The sequence below is a fragment of the Mercenaria mercenaria genome, chromosome 12 (assembly GCF_021730395.1).
Source record: "Mercenaria mercenaria strain notata chromosome 12, MADL_Memer_1, whole genome shotgun sequence".
Classification (NCBI taxonomy): Eukaryota; Metazoa; Mollusca; class Bivalvia; order Venerida; family Veneridae; genus Mercenaria; species Mercenaria mercenaria.
In genome coordinates, this window is record NC_069372.1 from 20,447,942 (window position 1) to 20,473,125 (window position 25,184).

Consider the following 25,184-nt stretch of genomic DNA (forward strand, 5'->3'; position numbering starts at 1 on the left):
AAAACAAACATTTTTCATAAAATTATATAATTTTTAAATATTTTTTCATAACACATGACACTCAAATCATCCAAAAGAATGGTAATAGGAACTTCAGTTATTTTTTTCAAAATATGTTGCCATCTAGTACATTTGTACTGTCACTTAATAAACCATTATTTCTGCCACTCGGATCCCCAAATTTTTTAAGCATTGCTTATTTAACTTTGTTGTTGTATCTTTTATCAAGTTTCAGAGCACCTTACTGTGCTACACCTATGGTAACCCTTAAAAAAGACATTCTTAACTATGCATCAAGTTATCTTCTTAATTCAATAATTCTTACTAAAACACTAAGACACCTTTTTAAAAATTCTAGAGCCTAGGTGTACCACAAATTTTGGAAGAAACTCGCAAAACATTGCTGAGGAATTACTAAACTAAACAGCACAACCAATTGATAAGTTGACATCAAATTAGATCAAAGACGTAATTCAACATGAACGCAACATTTCGATAAATCAGGATTTAGGGCATTATAATTGATATTCATATTTGGTTATAGATGATAAATAAAATGGAAGATACACGCTTTACTCCTTTTCTTTATTTGGGATCAATAGCTGCCATATGATTATGAATAGAATATAATGTACCACTTCTAACTAGAGCTATCAATAAATGTGATTAATACCTTCAAACAACAAAAGAAAAGAAGACATTTCCTTGTGGTATGGTTGCCCTCCCAACATTCATCCACTTCAGCAAAAAATGAATGGAGGAAGTAGTTTTGTGTCATACACTAGAAGGGAATGAGTGACATCTAATGGTGGGAAGCAGTCAAACTTTCAACACTGATTAATTGGTATAACAAGAGCTGTCCGTAAGACAGCACGCTCAACTTTTCTCAGTGCTTGACTCTGAATTAGAGCTTTGCCAGTAAAAGGGGCATAACTCTGTCAAAATTCAATTTCTTCTGGTGTAGCCTTTGATAGTAAATAACTATTATAAGTTTCAAGTCAATAGCTTTGAAAGTAACAGAGATATTGAACGTTAAATAAAACTTTAACCAAAAAATTCTAAGTTAAAAAGGGGCATAACTGTCAAAATTCAATCAGAATTATGGGGATTGTTTCTCCTGGTGTAGTCTTTGATAGTAAATAACTATTTTAAGTTTCAAGTCAAAAGCTTTGACAGTAACAGAGATATTTGACTTTATCAAAAACTTTAACCAAAAAATTCTATGTTAAAATGGGGCATAACTCTGTCAAAATTCAAATCAGAGTTATGGGGATTGTTTCTCCTGGTGTAGTCTTTGATAGTAAATAACCATTTTAAGTTTCAAGTCAATAGCTTTGATAGTAACAGAGATATTTGACTTTATCAAAAACTTTAACCAACGGTGACACCGACGCCGGGGCGAGTGCAATAGCTCTACTTTACCTTTGAAAAGTCGAGCTAAAAAATGTCTGATCACTGAGTAATCAAAATGAAAATGGTGAATCAATTCTGGCAAAAATAAGATGAAGAATCTGTATGTTTTAATTTTAGGCAAAACATAACTCCAGTGATTTTGAACACAATTCCAACTGGAGCAAACTACTCCCACATTTTTATCCAATAAAACTTCTTTCAAAATACACCATCACACCTGGGGCAATTACTTGTAAAAATATAACAATTACTTTGCTAAACATGTAAGCATAACAGTGCAATCACTTCTGTTTTCAAACATAATCATTCCTTTACATTAACTTCAGCATGTATTCCATTTACAATTGACTGATTTTGAGGTTTCATGCAACACTAAGATATTTGCAGTTTCATAACAAGAAATGAAATCTAATTTCTATACACAGTAAAGAACTTGAATAGAACCTTTGATTTACCAGTATCTAAGAAGATGCACAATGAATGAATCATGACCATTTATAGCTAAATTTTAAACAATTATCTATACTGAATCAAAACTGCTTAAGTTTACACTGAATCGAACTGTTCAAGTTCAATGTACACAGGGGTAAGACCTTTGTCCATACTTGAAGTTTCATCAGAATCCCTTTGAAATCGTTGTTGTTCCCACTCAAAGGATGGAGTGTGTGTGTGTGTATTTTTTTTTTTTTGGGGGGGGGGGGGGGGGGGGGGGGGGGCTGTGTATCCCCACCTTTGTTCATTCAATAAACAAGAGGACCATGATGGTCCTGAATCGCTCACCTCTTCCCACATGACCCAGTTTTGAGTATGACGTCGTTTTTTCTATTATTTGACATAGTGACCTAGTTTTTCAGCTCATGTGACCCAGTTTTGAACTTGACCTAGATATTATCAAGATAAAAATTCTGACCAATTTTCATGAAGATCCATTGAAAAATATGGTCTCTAGAGAGGTCACAAGGTTTTTCTATTATTTGACCTATTGACCTAGTTTTCGAAGGCACGTGACCCTGTTTTGACCTTTATCTAGATATCATCAAGGTGAACATTCTCACTATTTTCATGAAGATCTCATGAAAAACATGGCCTCTAGAGAGGTCACAATGTTTTTCTATCTTTATACCTACTGGCCTAGTTTTTGACCGCACATGACCCAGTTTCGAAACTGACCTAGATATCATCAAAGTGAACATTCAGATCAATTTTCATGAAGATCCATTGAAAAATATGGCCTCTAGAGAGGTCAAAAGATTTTAATAATTTTAGACCTACTGACCTAGTTTTTGACCGCAGTTGACCCAGTTTCAAACTTGACCTAGATATCATCAAGATGAACATTCAGACCAACTTTCATACAGATCCCATGAAAAGTATGGCTTCTAGAGAGGTCACAAGGTTTTTTTATTATTTGACCTACTGACCTAGTTTTTTAAGGCACGTGACCCAGTTTCAAACTTGATCTAAATATCATCAAGGTGAACATTCTGACCAATTTTTATGCAGATCCATTCACAAGTATGGCCTCTAGAGGGGTCACAAGGTTTTTCTATTTTTAGACCTACTGACCTAGTTTTTGACCGCACATGACCCTGTTTCGAACTTGACCTAGATATCATCAAGATGAACATTCAGACCAATTTTCATACAGATCCCATGAAAAATATGGCCTTTAGAGAGGTCACAAAGTTTTTCCATTATCTGACCTACTGACCTAGTTTTTGATGGCACGTGACTTCGAACTTGACCTAGATATCATCAAGACGAACATTCAGACCAACTTTCATACAGATCCCATGAAAAATATGGCCTCTAGAGAGGTCCCAAGGTTTTTCTGTTATTTGACCTACTGACCTAGTTTTTGAAGGCACGTGACCCACTTTCGAACTTGACCTAGATATCATCAAGGTGAACATTCTGACCAATTTTCATGAAGATCTCATGAAATATATGGCCTCTAGACAGGTCACAAACTTTTTCTATTTTTAGACCTACTGACCTAGTTTTTGACCGGACGTGACCCAGTTTCAAACTTGACCTAGATATCATCAAGATGAACATTCAGACCAACTTTCATACAGATCCCATGAAAAATATGGCCTTTAGAGAGGTCACAAGGTTTTTCTATTATTTGACCTACTGACCTAGTTTTTGACGGCACGTGACCCAGTTTCGAACTTGATCTACATATCATCATGGTGAATGTTCTGATCAATTTTCATGAAGATCCAATGAAAAAAAAATGGCCTCTAGAGAGGTCACAAGGTTTTTCTATTTTTAGACCTACTGACCTAGTTTTTGATGGCACGTGATCCAGTTTCGAACTTGACCTAAATATCATCAAGGTGAATGTTCTGACCAATTTTCATGAAGATCTTGTGAAATATATGGCCTCTAGAGAGGTCACAAGGTTTTTCTATTTTTAGACCTACTGACCTAGTTTTTTACGGCACGTGACCCAGTTTCAAACTTGACCTAGATATCATCAAGGTGAACATTCTGAGCAATTTTCATGAAGATCTTGTGAAATATATGGCCTCTAGAGAGGTCACAAGGTTTTTCTATTTTTAGACCTACTGACCTAGTTTTTGATGGCACGTGACCCAGTTTCGAACTTGACCTAGATATCATCAAGATGAACATTCTGACCAATTTTCATAAAGATCCCATGAAAAATGTGACCTCTAGAGTGGTCACAAGCAAAAGTTTACGGACGGACGGACGGACGCACGGACGGACGACGGACACCGCGCGATCACAAAAGCTCACCTTGTCACTTTGTGACAGGTGAGCTAAAAAATGTCAAACTTCATGCTTATCATGTGCATAAAGTTTCATCGGAATCCCTTTATAACTGTGAAGTCGTACGCCCCACAAGGTGAGGGAGGATGGGGTCTGGGTGCACCCTGAACCTCTTGTTCATTCAAGAAAAAAATGTCACATACAGCTACACTTTATGTTGATTATGTGTATGAAGTTTCAATGGAATCCCTTTAGAACTATGAATGGAGTTTTTGCCACAAATGTTTTGAAATGGTCTCCATGACAACATGACTGACTGACCTGGTTTTCAGGGGTTATAATAACTGTGATGGAAAAATTAACTTCAGTTCATTAACAATATATAACACACCTGTGGAATTTGGCAAATTCTTAAAAAATATCATAAATCTAGAATTCTATACAATAACTTCAAGTGTACAAGTCAAAGTCTATTCGTCTTGATGTGTAAAACTGACTCGGTGTCCCCGCTTTCCGACAATACACACCAGCTTTAAAGTAACCATCCTCTGACCATTTCAGCATCTCTGAGCTGGAGTACGGGCCGTGGATTTCTGCATCATCTTTATCCTCCCACTTGTATTCCCACATCACTTCATCTGTATCCAGAACATCTAAACCAACAACAATGTACATAACATTAATCTAATACAACATGATGATTGTACTCTAAGTAAACATTTCAGGATACTTTAAGCTTTACCCTGCTAAATTTCTAAAATGGACTGGTCTATCTTTCAATTTGAGCAGTACCATTTATTATTCGAAGGGGTGTTCACTAAACATTTACTGGCCGAATTAAGCAAACAGTGCAGCTCTAGGTCTACACTGGCTGCAAAGGCAAAGTTACTTGCTGCCAGCAGGCTAATGGTGAACACACTGAAAAAATGAATCAATTTTTTTTTAACCATAATCTCATTATATTAGACCATATATAAGTTGCACTGTTGAGTGCACACGAGTGTACTTTAAACCATGCAGGCAATGATAACGTTGTTTTAGAATAAACTGAATCTTTTCCTTTTAAGATGTCAATTAGGGCTGTGATAAAATTATTTTTTTACACATATTGACATATCTTACTATAACTTACACATCAGTTTCATTTATCCGTGGTATTTTCCTTCAATTCATAGTTTCTGATTGTACTGATATTCTAAAATTCTGTAACACTACTTAGCTGACTTCACCATTACATGTCAAAAATACATGTATGGATATTGAACTTTAAATGACAGCCATAGAGGTAACTGTCAATCAAAAATAAAACATAATTGTCTTAAAGGCAGGTTAAGGTCAAGGACCTGTAATAACAACTGGCAGTTTCTGTGCGATTATGTAACTATCCTTTGTATGCGACTTAGGCAACTTTCGGCCTTAACAGAAGATTATTTTTCATATCAACCAAAGAATGCCGAAATCTCATACAGAGAACGAATGTGAACGAATGGAAAATGAGCCTCGCCATGAGAAAACCAACACAGTGCGTTTGTGACCAGCAATGATCCAGACCAGCCTGTGCATCCGCGCAGTCTGGTCAGGTTCCATGCTGTTCGCTAACAGTTTCTCTAATTGTAATAGGCTTTGAAAGTGAACAGCATGGATCCCGACCAGACTGCGCGGATGTGCGACTGGTCTGGATCCATGTTGGTTTTCTCATGGCGTGGCTCAAATGAGTATTGTTATTTCGGGTCCACTACCTTAAATGTTTTATTTGTTTTTCTTACTAGAATAATTAAACCTTTAGTATATACCTTTACTCTCCTTTGCTTTATCATTAGTTTCTGCACTGGTTTCATTTTTTGCTGCATCAGAATTTTTCAAATCCGTTTCTATTTTTCCTGCTTCACTTTTATCAAAGTCTTCTGCAAACATATCTAAAGCATCATCATCATTTGTCCCTTCTGGTATGGACACTCTTTCACTGCCATTTTCAAATTTCTTAAGTTCATACGTCAATTTCTCGTGCGTCATTTCATAAACTTCCATGTTACCATCCTGCAACACTTGATCAGCAAGACCGGTTAGTGCTAGAAAGTCTTCTTTGTTTTTTGCAGCTTGTTTGTCTTCCTCTGTCTCCTCCTTTTTCTGTTTCTTAGCTTTCCATCTCTCGCTCGATGACATTGTTTTACCTTTCTTACCACCTAATCGTCTTAATCCTTTAGCTACTGTCTCTCCAGGATTCAAGTGTTTCAACATCTCACTGAAATAAACAATACTGTAAGTAGATATCATATTTCTTATGAGAAAGGCAGTTACATTGAAATCAAACCAAGGTAAAAGAAACTGAAAAGGGAGGGAGTGGTGGGGAAGGGGTAAATAAGAAATAGAACCTCATGAGCACAACTTCACATGCTGATTTACATACTAACATACCTAAAATGTTTCATGATTCTACTTTTTCAGATACAAACTTTTAGACCTCATAAGCACAATTTTGATTTCAGTAAGTCAAGGGCAATAAAACTGGTCTGGCTGAGTGACATTAAAGACAAAACCTCCAGTACTAAATCCTTTCCCTGTAGATCACTGATAAAATTTCAAAGAAAATTTAGACTTTTGAATAAATCTGCCCCCAAAAATGTCAGGTTTTTGGACAATCTTATTTTTACACTGTTTTTATGGTAAAAATCATTACATCTCAAATCTGAGGACCTTTTCAGGAATTAATTATTGTGAAAAAGTAACTGTAGTAATCTTTAATGTGAATGAAAAGCCAAACAAGAGGGCCATAATGGCCCTATATCGCTCACCTGTTATCATTGCACTTCAGGACAGGAAGGTCAAAAAATCATAATCAAGATCAATCAAAAGAATCATGAGTAAATATAGCTGAAATTTTCTTAAAGGTACAGATATGTCAAAATACACCTAAAAATTGGAGGTACATGTACCATCCATGTTGTACCACAGAAAAGTGGTCTCGGTTTTTCCCTATGGCCAATAATAAAGAAGTTACTAAATAAGCTATTTATAGTAACATAAAATAAAGTAACCCCTGGGGCTGGGTCAATTTGACCCTGGGGGGGTCAAGATTTGAAATTTTTTTGTAGAGGTCCACTAGGCAATGCTACATGTCAAATATCTAAGCTCTGGTTTATTTTTAGAAAATTTTGAAGATTTTTCTATGTACAATCAAGTACAATCAAGTGACCCCTGGGGTGGGGTCAATTTTGACCCCGGGGTCATGATTTGAACAAATTTGGTAGAGGTCCACTAGGCAATGCTTCACACCAAATATCTAAGCTCTAGGGCTTCTGGTTTTTGAGGAGAAGATTTTTAAAGTTTTTCCTTTCGGTTGCCATGGCAACCAGAATTCTGCATGGAATTCAATTCTTTGAAAAATTTTGAAAGGGGGCCACCCAAGGACCATTCCTGTGAAGTTTGGTGAAATTCTGCCCAGTGGTTTTCAAGAAGAAGATTTTTTTACAAATTGTTGACGCACGACAGACAACGCACGACGGACATCAAGCGGTCACAATAGCTCACCTTGTCACTTCGTGACAGGTGAGCTAAAAATATGATTTCATAAGTTTAATTAGTAATTATTCATAAACCATTTGCCTAGTTTATAAAATCTGAAGCTATCTACAGCATTTTGTGATGAACCTGCATATGAATTTAAAACCCCAGTCAGCCAGTGTACATGTATATGGATTTAAGATCTCAATCAATGGAGACAGCTGTATATTGATTTAAAATCATAATCAAACTATTAATTTGTATGTGCATTTAAGATCCAAAAGAACCGATGTACAAAAGCGAAGGGTCTGCTATGTTGCTGTTTAAGGCAGGTGACTTTTTACTTCAGTTAGAAATTAAAACAAAATGTAAATTTGGAGTTAGCTAACTGGTTGCTTAAAGCTAGTGTCTGCTTTAAACAAGTTGCCTTTAATTTAAGGCAGGTTTGACTTTACCCATATATGAATGCAAGATCATATTTTGTTTATGTACATGTATATGAATGTAAGATCTTAATTTACTTATGTACCTGAATATGGTTGTAAGATCCTAATTCACCTATGTACCTGAATATGGTTGTAAGATCCTAATTCACTTATGTACCTGTATCCTAATTCACTTATGTACCTGTATCCCAATTTACTTATGTAACTGTATATGGATGAAAGATCCTAATTTTCTTATGTACATGTACCTGTATATGGATGTAAGATCTTAATAAGTTGATGTACCTGTATATGGATGTAAGATCCCAATATTTATAGATTATTAGATTTGTATTGAGAAATATGCACGAGTTCTGCAGCGGAAATATTGCGCGACATTATTATTCCGCGAACGAACAAGTGTATGTTTCTTGAAGCAAATCTAATAATCTTTTATTACATACGCATCTGTACTTATAATTATTACATAAATGATATAAATATGTTCTTAAGCCCAAGTAAAATTGTAAATATATCGCCGTTAAAGAACTATTAAACGCGACGACATACACGAAACTGACGTCACACACCCGACATGAAATTTAAACATCAATATGGAAAAATATCGACGTTTCAGGTTCCACTGAAGCTTAACGGAGTTTATAAATGAGTATGTAATAAATGTATTTATGAGTATATGGATTTAAGACCCCAATCTGCTTATGTACCTGTATATGGATTTAAGATCCCAATCTGCTTATGTACCTGTATATGGATTTAAGATCCCAATCTGCTTATGTACCTGTATATGGATTTAAGATCCCAATCTGCTTATGTACCTGTATATGGATTTAAGACCCCAATCTGCTTATGTACCTGTATATGGATTTAAGATCAAGTTTTTCTGCCTCACTCTCACTGTCATCTCTGTTAGTCTCAGCCAGTTTGTCTTTTTCCTTTATAGTCTGCCAGTCTATGTTATCCATCCACTCATCTTTTATCTTGTCCTGTAGAAAACATAAACCGTACACAGTATGTATCCTGGCTCCCTGCCTGCATGGTTATAATACAGCAAACATTTAGTAAGTAATTTTAAGCCTTTAAAATAGCACATTTTTATCTGTTGGCATGGTTCATACAGAACATCTGAGACAAAATTCAAGTACTTTTCAAGGACTTTCAACAATTTTCAAGGACTATTTTTTTCAAAACACCACCTAATCAGAATAATTATGTCTCTTGGAGTTACCAAGGCAAGGTGGTGACCAGGTGTGGGTACAAAACTTCACATGTTTATAATAAATTTTCATGGAAAAGAATAAAAGAAGTTTAATGAAATTCTACCAATTGGTTGGTTTGTTATGTACAAATCTGTAGGTTTTTAAACAATTAAAGGGCAAAACTCTAAGGAAAATTGACCAATTGAAAAATTTTTTTACAGGCATCATCAAAGTATGTTGGTTCATATTTATTTTAAGTTTCATGAAATACTGAGAAATGGCAGCAGACGTGGATTTTTCATTAAATCAAGGGCAATAACTCTAAGGGAAATTGACCAATCAGAAAAAAACTTGACGGGCATCATCGCAGTATGTTGGTGCATGTTGATTTCAAGTTTCATGAAATTCTACCTGATAGTTACTGAGAAATGGCTGCGGACGGACATTTTTATTAAATCAAGGGCAATAACTCTAAAGGAAATTGACCAATAAAAAAAAACAAAACTTGACGGGCATCATCGCAGTATGCTGGTGCATGTTTATTTCAAGTTTCATGAAATTCTACCAGCTAGTTACTGAGGAATGGCTGCGGACGGACGCACGGACGGACTGACGCCATTTCAATACCCCACACCCGATTTCATCGGCGGGGGATAATAAAGAAACAATCTGCTGGAGTTACTTCCACCGTTAATGAAGAAAATTTAACATGAAAAATATGCCAGAACAAGCAAAGGGACGGGATCCAGTCTACACAGTATGTATCGACAATAACAGGGTTGCCACTTAGTTGAGAAAATGAAATTCCCTGACTAAACCATACTTTTCACTGACCAATACCACCATATATTTTCCTTTCAGTCTTCAAAATTCCAAAGTTAACATAACAAGAGCACCACCTTGCGGGTGCTGACGCTCATCTGATTTTTTTTGTGTAATAGAAATATTGTCCTACCCATGATTTTCTAAATCTAAAAAGGGCCATCATTCTTGCAAAAAGCAGGATAGAGTTATGTTTCTTGATGTTCAGTGTCCACTTATGATGGTGAAAAACTGTTGCAAGTTTTAAAGCAATAGCTTTGATAGTTTATGAGAAAAATTGACTTAAACATAATACTCAACCAAGAAAATGATTTTCTAAGTCCAAAAGGGGCAATAATTATTGCAAAAAGCAGGATGGAGTTATGTTGCTTGCTGTACAGGGTCAGCTTATGATGGTCAACAAGTGTTGCAAGTTTCAAAGTAATAGCTTTGATAGTTTAAGAGAAAAAGTTGACCTAAACATAAAACTTAACCAAGAAATCTGATATTTTCTAAGTCCAAAAGGGGCCATAAATCTTGCAAAAAGCAGGATGGAGTTATGTTTCTTGCTGTACAGGGTCAACTTATGATGGTGAACAAGTGTTGCAAGTTTTAAAGCAATAGCTTTGATAGTTTAGGATAAAAGCTGACCTAAACATAAAACTTAACCAAGAAAACTGATTTTCTAAGTCCAAAAGGGGCAATAAATCTTGCAAAAAGCAAGATGGAGTTATGTTTCTTGATGTACAGGGTCTGCTTATGATGGTGAACAAGTATTCCAAGTTTCAAAGCAATAGCTTTGATAGTTTAGGAGGAAAGTTGACCTAAACATAAAACTTAACCAAGAAATCTGATATTTTCTAAGTACAAAAGGGGCCATAAATCTTGCAAAAAGCAAGATGGAGTTATGTTTCTTGCTATACAGGGTCAGCTTATGATGGTAAACAAGTATTCCAAGTTTCAAAGCAATAGCTTTGATAGTTTAGGAGAAAAGCTGACCTAAACATAAAACTTAACCAGGCAACGCCGACGCCGACGCCGACAACCTCTCAAGTGATGACAATAACTCATCATTTTTTTTCAAAAAATCAGATGAGCTAAAAACGGAATTGATTCAAACACATTTAAATTATGTTTATACACAATTACACCAAAATGTGTTTGGAAATACTTATATTTCCATAGATTTTCAGACAAAACAAAAAAATGGATTAAACAAAAAATGTTCCTGTATTTGTGGATTTCGATTAGTCTTGCACTAAATGGCAATGTGTGACCATGATGGCAAATATGTTTAGTTATATGTTAGGCAAAACATGGACTTATATGAAAAATTTAACTAATTTCCAAGTCCAAAAAGGGCCATAATTCAGTCAAAATAGTTGACAGAGTTATGTACTACAGATGGAAATCATGTTGATAAACTAGTGTTAAAAGTTTCAAAGCCACAGTTCGAATAGTTTTGACAAAACGCTGACTTGTAAGAAAAACTGAACAAATTTCAAAGTCCAAAAAGGGCCATAATTCAGTCAAAATAGTTGTCAGAGTTATGTACTCTTGCCTACAGATGGAAATCATAATGATAAACAAGTGTTTAAAGTTTAAAAGCCATATGTCAAATAGTCTTGACAAAACATGGACATATACAAAACAGAACCAATTTCCAAGTTCAAAAAGAGCCATAATTCAGCCAAAAAAGATGACAGAGTTATGTACTCTTGCCTATTGATAGAGACTATTATACTGAACAAGTTATAAAAGTTTCAAAGCCATATGTCAAACACTTTACACAAAATTTAAACTAGTACGAAAAACTTAACCAAGATTTCTAAGTCAAAAGGGGCCATAATTCAGTCAAAATGCTTGATGGAGTTATGTACTCTTGCCTACAACTGGACATTGTGATGGTAAACAAGTGTTGAAAGTTTCAAAGCTTTATCTCAAAAGACTTTGTCAAAATGTAGACTGGTACGAAAAACTTAACCAAGATTTCTAAGTCAAAAAGGGGCCATAATTCAACCAAAATGCTTGATGGAGTTATGTACTCTTGCCTACAACTGGACATGGTGATGGTAAACAAGTGTTGAAAGTTTCAAAGCTTTATCTCAAAAGACTTTGTCAAAATATGAACTGGTACGAAAAACTTAACCAAGATTTCTAAGTCAAAAGGGGCCATAATTCAGTCAAAATGCTTGACAGAGTTATGTACTCAGATCAGGGATCATCCTACAAGGCGATTGGAGCGATATCGTCGCTGTAAAGTCGTCCACCTCGTCTAATTATCGCCTCCAGGCGAAATCCGAATCGCCGAGTTTTTCTGAGTGTTGTAATCTGTTTATTTAAAGTGGTAAAACTTGATGCATATTCTAGATTAAATTACTGATAAATCCATAGTCAACCCCGCCTACTCACCTGTCAAACTTCAGCCAATCGTATCGTTAATATCCCACAGTGTTAATAATATTGTAAGCCGCCGCCATTTTGAAAATTTTCAATCGGCGTGTAAAAAGCCGATAAACTTAACGAGTGCATGAACTTATGCATCAAATTGTATAATATTATTAATTGATTTTATTAAAACTTACTTCAAAAAATATTTCAAATACGGCCAATTTCTGTTAATGAATTGCCCGGGCGCTGTTGATAAAAAAAAATACAATTCCGCGGACGTCTCAACTGCCGTACAAAATTATTGTAAAAAGATCGCCAATATCTACGAGTTTGGTATTATTTTGATAAAGATTAATAAATATATCAATTAGATGTATAAATCTGAACAAGTTGATGCAAGAATCGGGCATTATTAAAGCACGAGAATCGAAACATTAATGAAAATTTTCATGGCGTTTCGATCGTGCACCTGATAAACGTACGAGTTTCGGACGTGTAAATTTCGGATAAAAATTTTAAGGCGAATTTTACATAGCTAAGTTAATACTTTATTTAGAAATTCATGAAAATAATAATGCAATAATCAATTTCCTTAAATAATTACTGTTTATAAGTTATAGCAAGACCCACAGAAAGTGGAAATATATAATTATAGGCAGGAAACTGAATACTATGTCGAATCTTCTCCTTAAATTCCTCGATTTCTCCTTAAATTCTGCAGAGGGAGAAGTCACTTCTCCCTAAAATTTTGACCTAGGATGATCCCTGGACTCTTGCCTATAACTTGACATGGTGATGGTAAACAAGTGTTGAAAGTTTCAAAGCTTTATCTCAAAAGACTTTGTCAAAATATAGACTGGTATGAAAAACTTAACCAGGGTGTCACGCCGACGCCGACGCCGATGCCGTGGTGAGTAGGATAGCTCTACTTATTCTTCGAATAGTCGAGCTAAAAATTATTTTCCCCTGACTTTTCAAGGTAAGTGGCAACCCTGAATAACTACGAACTGGTTATACTACTTAAGTAAGAAAAATAAGACTTTTTGTTTGCAGAAAACCTATATACAAAGCTTTTACACAACAACTACTTACTAGTAGTTTTATTAAGATGCTTCATTTTGTAATGAAAAAATTATCTGACTTTCTCACTCCGGGAGAACTACGTTCCAACGTAAGTCAAGTCTCATCGATATCATGTGACATGCCTCAACGATGAAGCTACGGTGTCGCTTCGAATGACCTTGTTGATTCATATATTATGTGTAATTAAGCGTATATATTCTACGTTTCATAACTGAAAAGATGAGTTTGATGTGTGGAAGATATATTAGCTATTTGCAGCATTTTGCAAGATACAATGAACTAGTTACAAATACACATATGTAAGCTACATAAATGTTGCAAGGCCGCAACGATAACAGAGATTATGTGACAACGTCTCACATACAGTGTTGCAAAGTCTCAGTATCATAATTACCATTTGAACTTGTAGAAAATTCTTATGTACATCTTATCTTTACGTCGAGAACATTTCTTTGACATTTTCATAAATGACTGGATGACGTCTGGGCAAGATACAACAATTTAATCAGTATGACAAATGTATTTGTCGTTATAATAATACACATTATAGTATTACGCAGGGTGGAGTAAAATTCTTTGAAATGGATTAATAAAATCATGTACAATTTAAGCATGAAAATTAAAATGTAAGGTTAATGCTCTTCAATAGAAATAAGTATCTTTCATTTATATCAAATTCCATGGAATCTTGTAAGCATTGTTGATGGCTCCTACACAAAAGTGGTGCTCAGCTGAACCATTACTCTTACAGTCAGTTTTATACATGTTATGCAATGTAATGTTTACATTTTACGTTAAAAGCGGATAGAGAACCTGTAAGGTTTTAATAATTGGAAGAAAATAACAATTATATTATTCTAAACTTTACTGCATGTCTTTCTTTCTCGTCCTTTTTAAACACGCGCATTTCCTGAAAATTTCATTGCTAGTATTTTGCGTTGTTTTCATCTCCCAATTTCCTTATTAAGTTCTCGAAACTTGTGCATTTACTAAGATAATCCAAACTTATGCAGCATATTGCATCATTCTTTTACTTTTCTTTTTCAAACATAATTCATAAAAGTCGTGCAGTGACTCGAATCTCCTTTACTTTGTCGTTTTACTGAAACGCCTTTTTCCTTTATTTTGCCTTTTCATCTATGTGCTTGAACTTTAGCTTTGGATGTGGGATTTTCATCTAAGAAATCCATCCAGTACGCTTGCAAAAGGTCGTTTGCTCTACCAAGATGCCCGTCCGTATATGAAATAATGTTCTGAGGGGCACCTTGCGCATTCCGTCACCACGAACCTTAAAATCTTTAATTGAGCCGCGCCATGAGAAAACAAACATAGTGCATTGCGACCAGCATAGATCCAGACCAGCCTGCGCATCCGCGCAGTCTGGTCAGGATCCATGCTGTTCACTAACGGTTTCTCTAATTGTAATAGGCTTTGAAAGCGAACAGCATGGATCCTGACCAGACTGCGCGGATGCGCAGGCTGGTCTGGATCCATGCTGGTCGCAAACCCACTATGTTGATTTTCTCATGGCACGGCTCAATTATCTCGGAGAGACGTAGAACGCTTCATTAATGTTACAAATAGCTTATACATTCACACTTATTAGATAGTACGTACATGTGTACGCCGGTAATCAATTCTGTATAGATAATCAGGATCGTAAAGCATTACTTCAAGAACTTTCCACATAAATTAGCTATTTCGTAACAAATGTTTTCGGCACCATGTGCAGGCGTATTGCTCATTTTGTCCGCATATAATAATTATTATTACGTCGTGCAAATGTATTAGGAACCTGAGACGTCATAACTCGTAACAACACAAGGCGCAAGTGCCCTCAGGACGGATATTTCTGTTGAGTTCGTTAACACATAACTGATTTTTTTTTCTTGCACATCGTATAAAAATAAGCGTTTCATTCTGACAGATCATTTTTGTTGCATACCGTATTTCACAGATAACAACAGAAATTTAAAAGCTTTCATATCAGAGAGAAATGTTTTCTAAACGTTTAAGTGGAAATAATCACGTGATGTCCATGACGTCCACGCGCACGTTGCGGCATCTATTTGACGGTTCAACTTGCGGAAAATATGAATGCGCGTCAGCTTGATTTGTTTATTAGATTTTCGGAGAAATTCTTCTCGTACTTTTTCCTGTTTTTCGTAGCAGAAAGAAAATTTAGACATAAAGCAATTACTTGATAGTAGGTATGTAATAAAAACGTTATCAACTTTGTATGTGGATATATGCACTCGTTCTTTCGCGGATAATATTGCGCTCCTAAAGTCGCGCAAAATTACTGCTGCAGAACAAGTGCATTATATCCAAAAACAATGTCAATAATTTATAAATATTGACGTTTCAGTTTCATTTCGAGTTCGTGTCGTCAATTGTGACGTCAGTTTCATGGATGTCGTCACGTTTTTAAGTTCTTTAACTAGGACATTTTCAGTTCCACTTGGGCTAAAGAACAATTTTTTCATTGATATAATGAATTATACACATGTAGTAATTATAAAAAGATTTTTAGATTTGCATCGATAAATAAGCATTCATTCTTCATAAATAAAATCTGGAAAGTAGATCCCTCGAAAGCACCGAGAACAAGGCAAACAGTGAAAATTGCAGACTCGGTTTGATTGATGTCGCGCAATATTTCTATATTTCCGCTGCAGAACGCGAGCATATACCTAGATACAAATCTAATAACCTACGATCACATGCTTACTACAGGTTTCTTAGTTGCGCCCTGTGCTTCAAAAGAATCTTTTTACACACTTAATAATAATAAAGGTGTGCGCATGCAATAGTATAAGTCAACTCCGCGCCACCTCATATATATTGCTAGTAAGATATCTTGGAGAAACCGTCAAATGATAATAAAAGAAACGGATAAAAATACTAGTACATACTTTGAACAAAATCTGATTTTCAGTCACAGACATTGTATATTTTACTCAAATATAAGTAATGTGTTAAGCAGCAATACTTCGATGAGTGTCAGTAACGCTTGCCTTTGTCGCGTATAGAGTTAGTAACATCATCGGTTAGAGTGAGGGACATGATATTTAATAAATATTGTTCGTTTATGATAAAGCCGTTGCAGAGATATATTTCTAAGATTAAAACTGGCATTGCCTTTAATCGATCATTGACTGTCAGTAAGTATTGCTGTTGAAAAAGTGTTGTATATTTGTTTTATTCTGGAAAATAGTAAAATGCTTCTATTTTCTAAATAACAGACAACTGCTTTTAAAATTTAAATGTTTTAATAAATTTATGCGATTACTTTTAGAATCTGAATAAATGTTCAAGTCAAGACATAAGTAAGTATAATAAAAGTAATTGATACATATGAAAATAATATAAGCCGTGTCATATTGAGCGATACCGTAGCCAGAAGTCGTTGAGATATGTCACATGATATCGTTGAGACATGACTTGCGTTGGAACGTAGTTCTCCCGGAGTGTTTCTGTCAAAAATCTTACTGCAACAAATGGTAAACAAGATTTTACACAAGCATCATTCATTCATTCAAGACATGGAAACTTAGTATGATGAATAAACAGCTTACTTTATCTTTACTGAAGATGTACATGCCATCTTTATCAAAATGCCCTTCTTCCAATTCTTCTCTCATGTTGAATGGGGTAATTTTGATCCCTTCATCATAATCAACTTCTCCTTCCTCCTGTCCTGTCAAAACAAGGGGAGATAATATTATTTAGTTAGATAAACAATGTTTTTACATTTGTACTTTTAACCTGTACCCTGCTAAATTTAACAAGAGCTGTCCGTAAGACAGCGCGCTCCACTATTTGGCAATTTGACAGTAAAATGAATCTATGTCTCAATAAGAGACCTCTACTTTTAAAGGAAGATACACCAAGATATAAAAAGACCTTACTTCTCAGAGGGGTTAAAGGTCAAGTATGGAAGGGGCACTGACATTCTTTAAAAATAATTTTGATGGAATTAAATTATATCAGAAAAAACAGTCCAAGAAACTACATGCACATAAAGTTTGTTAAACTCAAATTATATTTCTATTTATTTATTTTCATTTTATTTATTTATCTATTTTATTCATTATTATAGCAGATGATGATGATAAAGATACATTTTAAGTTTCAAGTCATTATCTTATATAGTACCAAAGTTATGTCCAGAAAACAAAGTTTGTCAAAATATTTAAGTATGAAAGGGGCATAATTTGGTCAAAAATACAAATCAGAGTTATGGGGATTGTTACCACACATGCAGATAATGATGATAAAGAAATATTTTAAGTTTCAAGTCTTTACCTTATATTGTACTAAAGTTATATCCAGAAAGCAAAGATTGCCAAAAAACTTTAGGTATGAAAGGGGCATAATTCTGTCAAAAATATAATAAGAGTTATGCGGTTGTAACCACACATGCAGATGATGATTATAAAGAAATATTTTTAATTTCAAGTCATTATCTTTTAAAGTACCAAAGATATGTCTATAAACGAAGCTTTCAAAAAAATTTAACATGAAAATTCCAAGTATAACAACTTTGTGACCTTGACCTTGAGTATAATGGGCCCAGCCCCTGCACATACTTTGTTTGTATGCTGGACAATGTTTATGTGAACTTACAGTAAGATATAAGCAATAGCAACAAAGATATGACAGAAAAACAAAGGTTGCTGAAAAACTTTAACCTTAAAAATAACCTAAGTATAATGTATAATGGGCCCAGCCCCTGCATATATTTTGTTTGTATGCTGGACAATGTTTATGTGAAGTTACAGTAAGATATAAGCAATAGTAACAAAGATATGACAGAAAAACAAAGGTTGCTGAACAACTTGAACCAAGAAAGGTCACGCCGACGCTGGGGCGAGTAGAATAGCCCCCCTATTCTCCGAATAGTGGAGCTAAAAAATGGACAGGTCTATCGTTCAATTTGGGCAGAACCACTTATTATTTGAAGGGTTATTCACTGAGAATTTACTGACTGAATAGTGAACAATGCAGACCAAGATCAGACAGCACAGATGTGCAGGTTCATCTTGGTCTTCACTGGTCACAAAGGCAGAATCTGTTGCCTCCAGCAGGCTAAAGGTTTATCACACTAGAAAGGTTTATCACACTAGACAGTTTAGAGTTTTGATCTTCAGAGGTTATTCTCATATTACATTGTAATAATATATTGAAGGACGTCAACAACATGATCTATTACCTTTTACAAGCAGCATGCAAGTTTTTCTTGGTAATACTAACTTTTACAATTTACAGTCAGTCCTGTTTTCATGAGAATGAACATGGGGTTTAGATTAACCCTTACCCTGCTAAATTTCTAAAATGGACTGGTCCATCCTTCAATTTGGACAGTACCACTTATTATTCAAAGGGGTTTTCACTGAAAATTTACTGACTGAATAGCGAACAGTGCAGACCATGATCAGACTGCACGGATGTGCAGGCTGATCTTGGTCTGCACTGGTCGCAAAGGCAGAATCATCTGCCACCAGCAGGTTTAGATTAAACTAATTTATTTAAGCTTGATTGTGATGAAAGGTTAAAGCTTATTTTAATCACTCTAGTGACCACTTTCCTGGAAAAGTCAGTACTGATGTCATACAAGGTGTGGTTAGGACTCCAGATTGAGCACAAATCCATGCCCTTTCAGTTGAACACCCTTTCTCATAGACCACCACATCTCCTCAAATGGGAGTTTAACATGTAATATAGTAAATAGATTTTTTTTAAATTTACTGACTGAATAGCGAACAGTGTAGACCAAGATCAGCTTGCATGGATGTGCAGGTGATCTTGGTCTGCACTGGTCGCAAAGGCAGAACAACTTGCCGCCAGCAGGCTAAAAGTTAGGGTACACAGGATTGCTACATATAATGTACTTTTCCTGCATTTCAATTCAAAGAAAATGAATTTTGTAGTTTTTTTTCCTGTATATCAGAAGAAAAATGTGTTTTCTTTTCAAAATATTCAGTTTTTAATAAAAATTCATGTTTTTTCTCTCCTTGCCATTGTTCATATATGCACTGATTCTTAGTCTAAGGCCGTGACTGGGAACAATTTGCACTCATCTTTCATGCAATTTAACAAACTATTTTGTCTGAGCTCAACATTTCAGCATTTATGGGAAATTCTTAACTTTTTTTGGGGGAAATTCAGTGCTTCACATTGGGAAATGTCACCTGTTTTTTCGAATTAGAAAGCGGCCAAATAACAGCCTTTGTTATAAAATAGGCTGAAAATATCTCCCAAATGGAGTAAATAATAAATTACCTCGTTCAGGGTAATATCCCGATCATGGTAAAACAAAAACAATAGAAAAGCACAATTTTTTTTTATATTCCTTTTTTCTTTAATGTGCTATTACAAATATTTTTACTACAGCTATTATCATCATTACAAACATGCCTATGTACCATTAATCAGTTTTGCATTTGTTAAACATTTTTAAAAATCTGAAATTTTTACAACAAAAATTCAATCATCATATTGTTAAAGGCCATAAAAGAGACTAACCTTTTTTAGGCAAAAAATAATTTCTCGCAAAAATCCATAACAAGAGGGTCATCATGACCCTGAATTGCTCACCTGAGTAATATGAGTCACATGTTTAAAATGGCAAACTGATGCTAAAATATTAGAAAGTAGGTCAGTAGGTCAATTCATGGTCGCTGAAAGCCAGTTTTAAGATTGGTGTGCAAAACTGTACATGTCATCCAAATTTCAAGGCTGTATCTTAAAAAACAAGAAAGTAGGTCAGTAGGTCAAGGTCACAGTCAGATGACCCTACTCACTTTTAAAGTGAATAATACTATTTTCTTTTTATTATCTTTAACAGTCATATGGTTTGCCACAACATGCATAAAATTTAAAAACAAGAAATAGCTACAAGTGCAAATTTTCTAAAGGCTCGGATCAATGAGAAAGCTCGGAATTACGAGAAAGAGGCATAATATATTACTATCGAATTAAAAAATGTGTACCTCCAGCACGTGCACAGAGCGTCTGACTTCGGATTTTTTTGAAGATTACTCTTTTTCCTTGTGCCTAATAGTAATAAGCGTCCACATAACTTGTCCAAACCTCAACGTTATGCACATCAGTACAAATATGGATATATAATATATATACCGTTCATCTGTAATGTCGCGGTACTTGACATTCGACGTAACGACATTAAACAAGAAACAACACAACAGTGTATTTCTTGTCTTTACCACAATATTTCATGTCATATGCATCAATAACTGTGTGAAAATGAATAAGATATCATTCAAGAACATCCATGTGTACTTCGAACAACAATAGTCAGCCATTGTTATCATGTGACGTAACATCACTAATGTCGCGGTATAGGTCAACAATTGTGTCAATCAAACTATCATAGGTTTAAAAACACTAAATATGATTCAAACATTGAAAAGCTATCCAAGTCAAACTAACAGGAACACTCAAAAGTCATTAAACGCCAATTTAAACGTTTTATATTATCTGTTTACATTGGCACTATCGAAAATATTCTCCTCTGGGCAGCGGACACACCAGATATTTTGCAAGTAAATCACAAGGTCGCGGGCGTGGTCATAATGTAGCGGAGCCTAAGAATCGTACTATTACTTAATATTTTCTATTTGATAGTTATCTAACATGTTAAAATTCACTGCTCAGTATCATGGGTGTATTTTGAGGAGATGGTCAGGGGCCCCCATCCCTTCCTCCCCCTTAAAATCCGTCGAGTTAAGACGTTTTGATGTTTCGCCTGATACCGATATTTCATTCATTTTTGTGTAGCTGGGGGATGTTACTTAAAATTTTGTGTCCTCATACACTAGTTTGAATCAACGATTGACTATGAATCTGTATTTTTTCTTCTATCTAATCATACAGTATTAAGTAAAATAAACATACATGTGAATACCTATGGTTCATTGCGAATAATAATTCAAAATTTCGGCTTGCTTGAATGCGGCCGTGCACTTTCAACTTAAATTTCAACCTTATAAAATTATTTTGACAAATTATTTACTGAAACAAAACTAGGGCCTTGCATTTTTAGTTTATTCATTTAAATCTCGATCAGGTTTTATAACTTAATCGCTAGGTTATCGGTTATTTTCATACCGATGTACGTTTTCAAATTTTCAAGATGGTGGCGACTTCTGCGTCGGCGCGTCATGAATGTGCTTTTGAAAGTACTACTTCGTAATTATTAAACAAGACATTTGTCGATTTTAATGAATTTGGTATCATTCTGAAGCTTAAATGTTTATCTTGTATTATTTTTATAAATGATACCCATGAAGGAATAAAATATATCTTGTAGATAAAATCGATGTAAAACATTTTGAGTCTGGTCATTTTTCATGGGTTGGTCGGCGATCGGCAGAGGGCAAACATTCAACATTTTATTTTTAAAGGCCTAATGAGCGCATCAAAAATGTGCGACAATCAATCTACATTTTAATTGATTACAACCTTTTAAAATAATTATCCTTTAATCATGTGTTAACTGACCGTTTTCAATCATCTCTTCCGTAAAAAGGCTAAATGTAGCTTCTCCGCCGACGTGCTAAAAACAACAAATTTTCATCTACTGTTTCCAATTAAAGAATCATAAAACAGTAATTGATTGCATAATCCTGTCAGTTCTTAATCAGGGTCATTCACGGTTGATGCACCCACGTGTCGACCTGTTGATCAAAGCCGCTAATTGACGGTACAATACACGGAACATGCCCCGCGGACATTGGCTATCCAGACTGGTTTTGAAAGGGCACTTTTCAAGATAAATACAAAAGCCTGATAAAATAAAAGGGCACATGGCGCAAACGGGCAGCTTGAAGGGCAACTTGAAGGGCACCTTGGCGGCACTTCAAACGGGGCATGGCGCTGCGCCATGTTAAAAAGGCCTGCAGGAAACACTAGTGGATTATCACATTCTTACCTCAAAGACAAAGTTAAGAACCATATCTTATCCATATTATTATATCCCTTATATTCTATTTTATTCAATATTTTACTTATTTTGATAGTCATTTCATATCAAGATGTTTTATAAAATGAAAAAAAATATAACTGTTAATTGTTTCAACAGATTAATATCATTGAGCTGATTAAATCAAATTAAGTTGTTTTCACAGGTAATTATTACCTATTCATAGTACTACACTATCTATCTATAAATACTGCATGACACCCTTGCGAGTATTTTATGCAGGTGCGCGTCAGTGCATAAGAGTTTAAAAGCAGGAATGTACAGGAGAATTAAAGTAATACATAAAGTATTTGTGAGAATTTGAGAAAAAGCTGATAGTGCTTATAAAAAGGCGAAATGTACAGTAAAAGGATTAAAAACAGCCTGGTCACTCAGAAGTCCTGGCCCAGTTTGGTTACCCCTTGCCTAAACTGGTCCAGGGTAGGTGCTTGAGCAATGTCAGCCGGCAAAGAATTCCAGAGAATGATGGTAGCCGGGTAGAAAGAGAACTTGTAATAATTACAGGGTGTTTGAATTTGCCGGAAAGATTGGGAATGCATGTGTCTAGTGAGCCGGGTAGGAGGTAAAATATAAGATGGCATTGGCACTGCAACCAGTCCATGGACAATCTTGTAAAACATCAGTAGCCTGGCATCATTTCTTCTGTTTGCAAGGGAACGCCACCCCAATTGCTTTAACATGTGTGTGACACTGCTGTAATTTGAATAGTCACTGGTGACCCATCGAGCGGCCCTGCGTTGGACCATCTCGATTTTATGTATGTTGAGCTGTGTATGTGGACTCCACACTGAGCTGCAGTACTCTAGTACACTATGAGATACAGTTACTATATAATTTATAGGTGGTACATTAGGTGTCAGAGTGGTACATAAAGTGACTGGTACATAAGGTGTCGCACCCTAAATAAATATATCCGGAGGGTGCGCCTATCCAAGAGGCGGAAATTACCTGAATACAATACAATATGGGCAATGTTGTTTTTATTCCAAAATCTACCTTTAATTTGATAGGGAATCGATCCTACACGTAGCAACTAAAATCCGGATCGATCCCTCTATGATAACATGCGATATACCGAATGAGATATTTAATATCGAATTAAAAAATGTCCTTCCGTGCTGTCATTAATTTAAACAGTTCTTTTCAAACGTTATGGGATGAGTTGAAGTCGGATTGATTCAGATTGAGGCAGTGCCTTATTTCATATTAATACGCAGTAAAATTGGCTATTTTCCATAGGGCAAACGAACCACTGTGGCCATAGTCGACCTAACCCTAACCTTTAGTCAGTATATTAGAGTCATAATTTTAGTGGTGCAAAGCCTGGACTATGGCCGACAAAACTATAGAAAGTAGTGTTTCCCTAAAATTACAGCTCTTTGGCTGGAGCTACCTTCAATATCCTCTTCATCCAGCTTTTCTTCAGTTACTTCGTCTTCTTCGTCACTGTCAAGTGAATGTTTCTCCTTAAATCGCCTTGTCACATCTCCCTGTCCTCCATGCTCATCATCGAACTGAACCTTTCTTTTTGACATTGTCAGTACCACAGAGTTCTACTTTTTTTTTTTAAAAATAAAAAATCGTTTTTTTAACCGGAAATACCTCGCCGGTGCATTTTATTCCAAGGTCATGAGGTTTAAACTTGAAATCTATATAGGCTGAACACCACTAAATCTGGCTGTTCTTTATTTCATATAAAATCCACTTACTTTATAACGGTTTTTCGACATTTTCTAGCATATCAGATTTTCAGAGACTTATATTCACATAAAGAATTATATCGCTACTGTAGAAAAACAAAAAGAAAAGTGGGTGTTAACTTTTATATAAGAAAACTACAATTCGTTAAATACAACCCGCTGAATTTACTCCTTTTCTTTTCTTTCAATTTCTCTTTTCGAGCCAAGGTTGACCATAAATTGATTCATAAGCTCGATACCCTGGGAGTCCATCTATTAACATCCCAGTGGATCAAGTCATTTCTCAAGGACCGTTCCCAAAGAGTAGTTGTGGATGGCTTCCCCTCAGATGAACTTCCTGTATTTTCTGGGGTTCCACAAGGACCAGTCATTGGCCCTTGTCTCTTCCTAGCCTACATAAAAGACCTCCCAGAGTCCACCAAAAAGTAAGTCACGACTTTTTGCAGATGACACTTTTGTCTACCTGACGGTTAAATCCTCTCTTGATTCCCAATCCCTACAAAATGATCTCCATTCCCTAGAAGCCTGGGAAAAGGACTGGTCAATGGAGTTCAATCCGGATAAGTGTGAAGTATTGAGGATTACTCGAAAGAAAAAACCTATCATCTACAATTATACACTCCATAATATAGCACTAAAAGCTACAGAAGCTGCTAAATACCTGGGCGTCACACTAAGTAAAGATCTCAGTTGGTCAAAACACATTGATAACATCACATCGAAAGCAAATAACTCACTCAGATTCATCAAAAGAAATGTAAAAAAAAAACAACAAAAACAAAAACAGAAGAGTAAAAGAAATAGCTTACAACACCTATGTCCGCCCACAGCTTGAATACTGTTCCTCTATATGGCACCCTTGGCAAAATCCCTAACATACAAAATTGAACGAGTACAACGATCT

The 25,184-nt window shown here is 35.4% G+C and overlaps 1 protein-coding gene across 1 annotated transcript; it reads right to left on the bottom strand.

The window, feature by feature from the left end:
* Nucleotides 1-4,501: 4,501 nt before the first annotated feature.
* Nucleotides 4,502-24,161, bottom strand: LOC123534528 (CD2 antigen cytoplasmic tail-binding protein 2 homolog). The gene is made up of 5 exons (XM_045316814.2): nt 23,974-24,161; nt 17,152-17,273; nt 8,955-9,085; nt 5,946-6,394; nt 4,502-4,805 (listed from the first exon to the last, which is right to left on the bottom strand). Exons 1-5 carry the CDS (start codon nt 24,113-24,115, stop codon nt 4,603-4,605), a joined length of 1,047 nt encoding a protein of 348 aa, XP_045172749.2. The 5' UTR covers nt 24,116-24,161; the 3' UTR covers nt 4,502-4,602.
* Nucleotides 24,162-25,184: the final 1,023 nt, after the last annotated feature.

What these genes read in the sequence shown, in the direction of transcription:
- LOC123534528 (XM_045316814.2), bottom strand. Translation starts at nt 24,115, where the DNA reads ATGTCAAAAAGAAAGGTTCAGTTCGATGATGAGCATGGAGGACAGGGA. An exon ending in GATCTTAAATCCATATACAG is followed by an intron (nt 6,395 to 8,954) that starts GTACATAAGCAG and finishes TGTTTATTTCAG; the next exon opens with TGAGATGTTGAAACACTTGA. An exon ending in TAAAGCAAAGGAGAGTAAAG is followed by an intron (nt 4,806 to 5,945) that starts GTATATACTAAA and finishes TTGTTGGTTTAG; the next exon opens with ATGTTCTGGATACAGATGAA.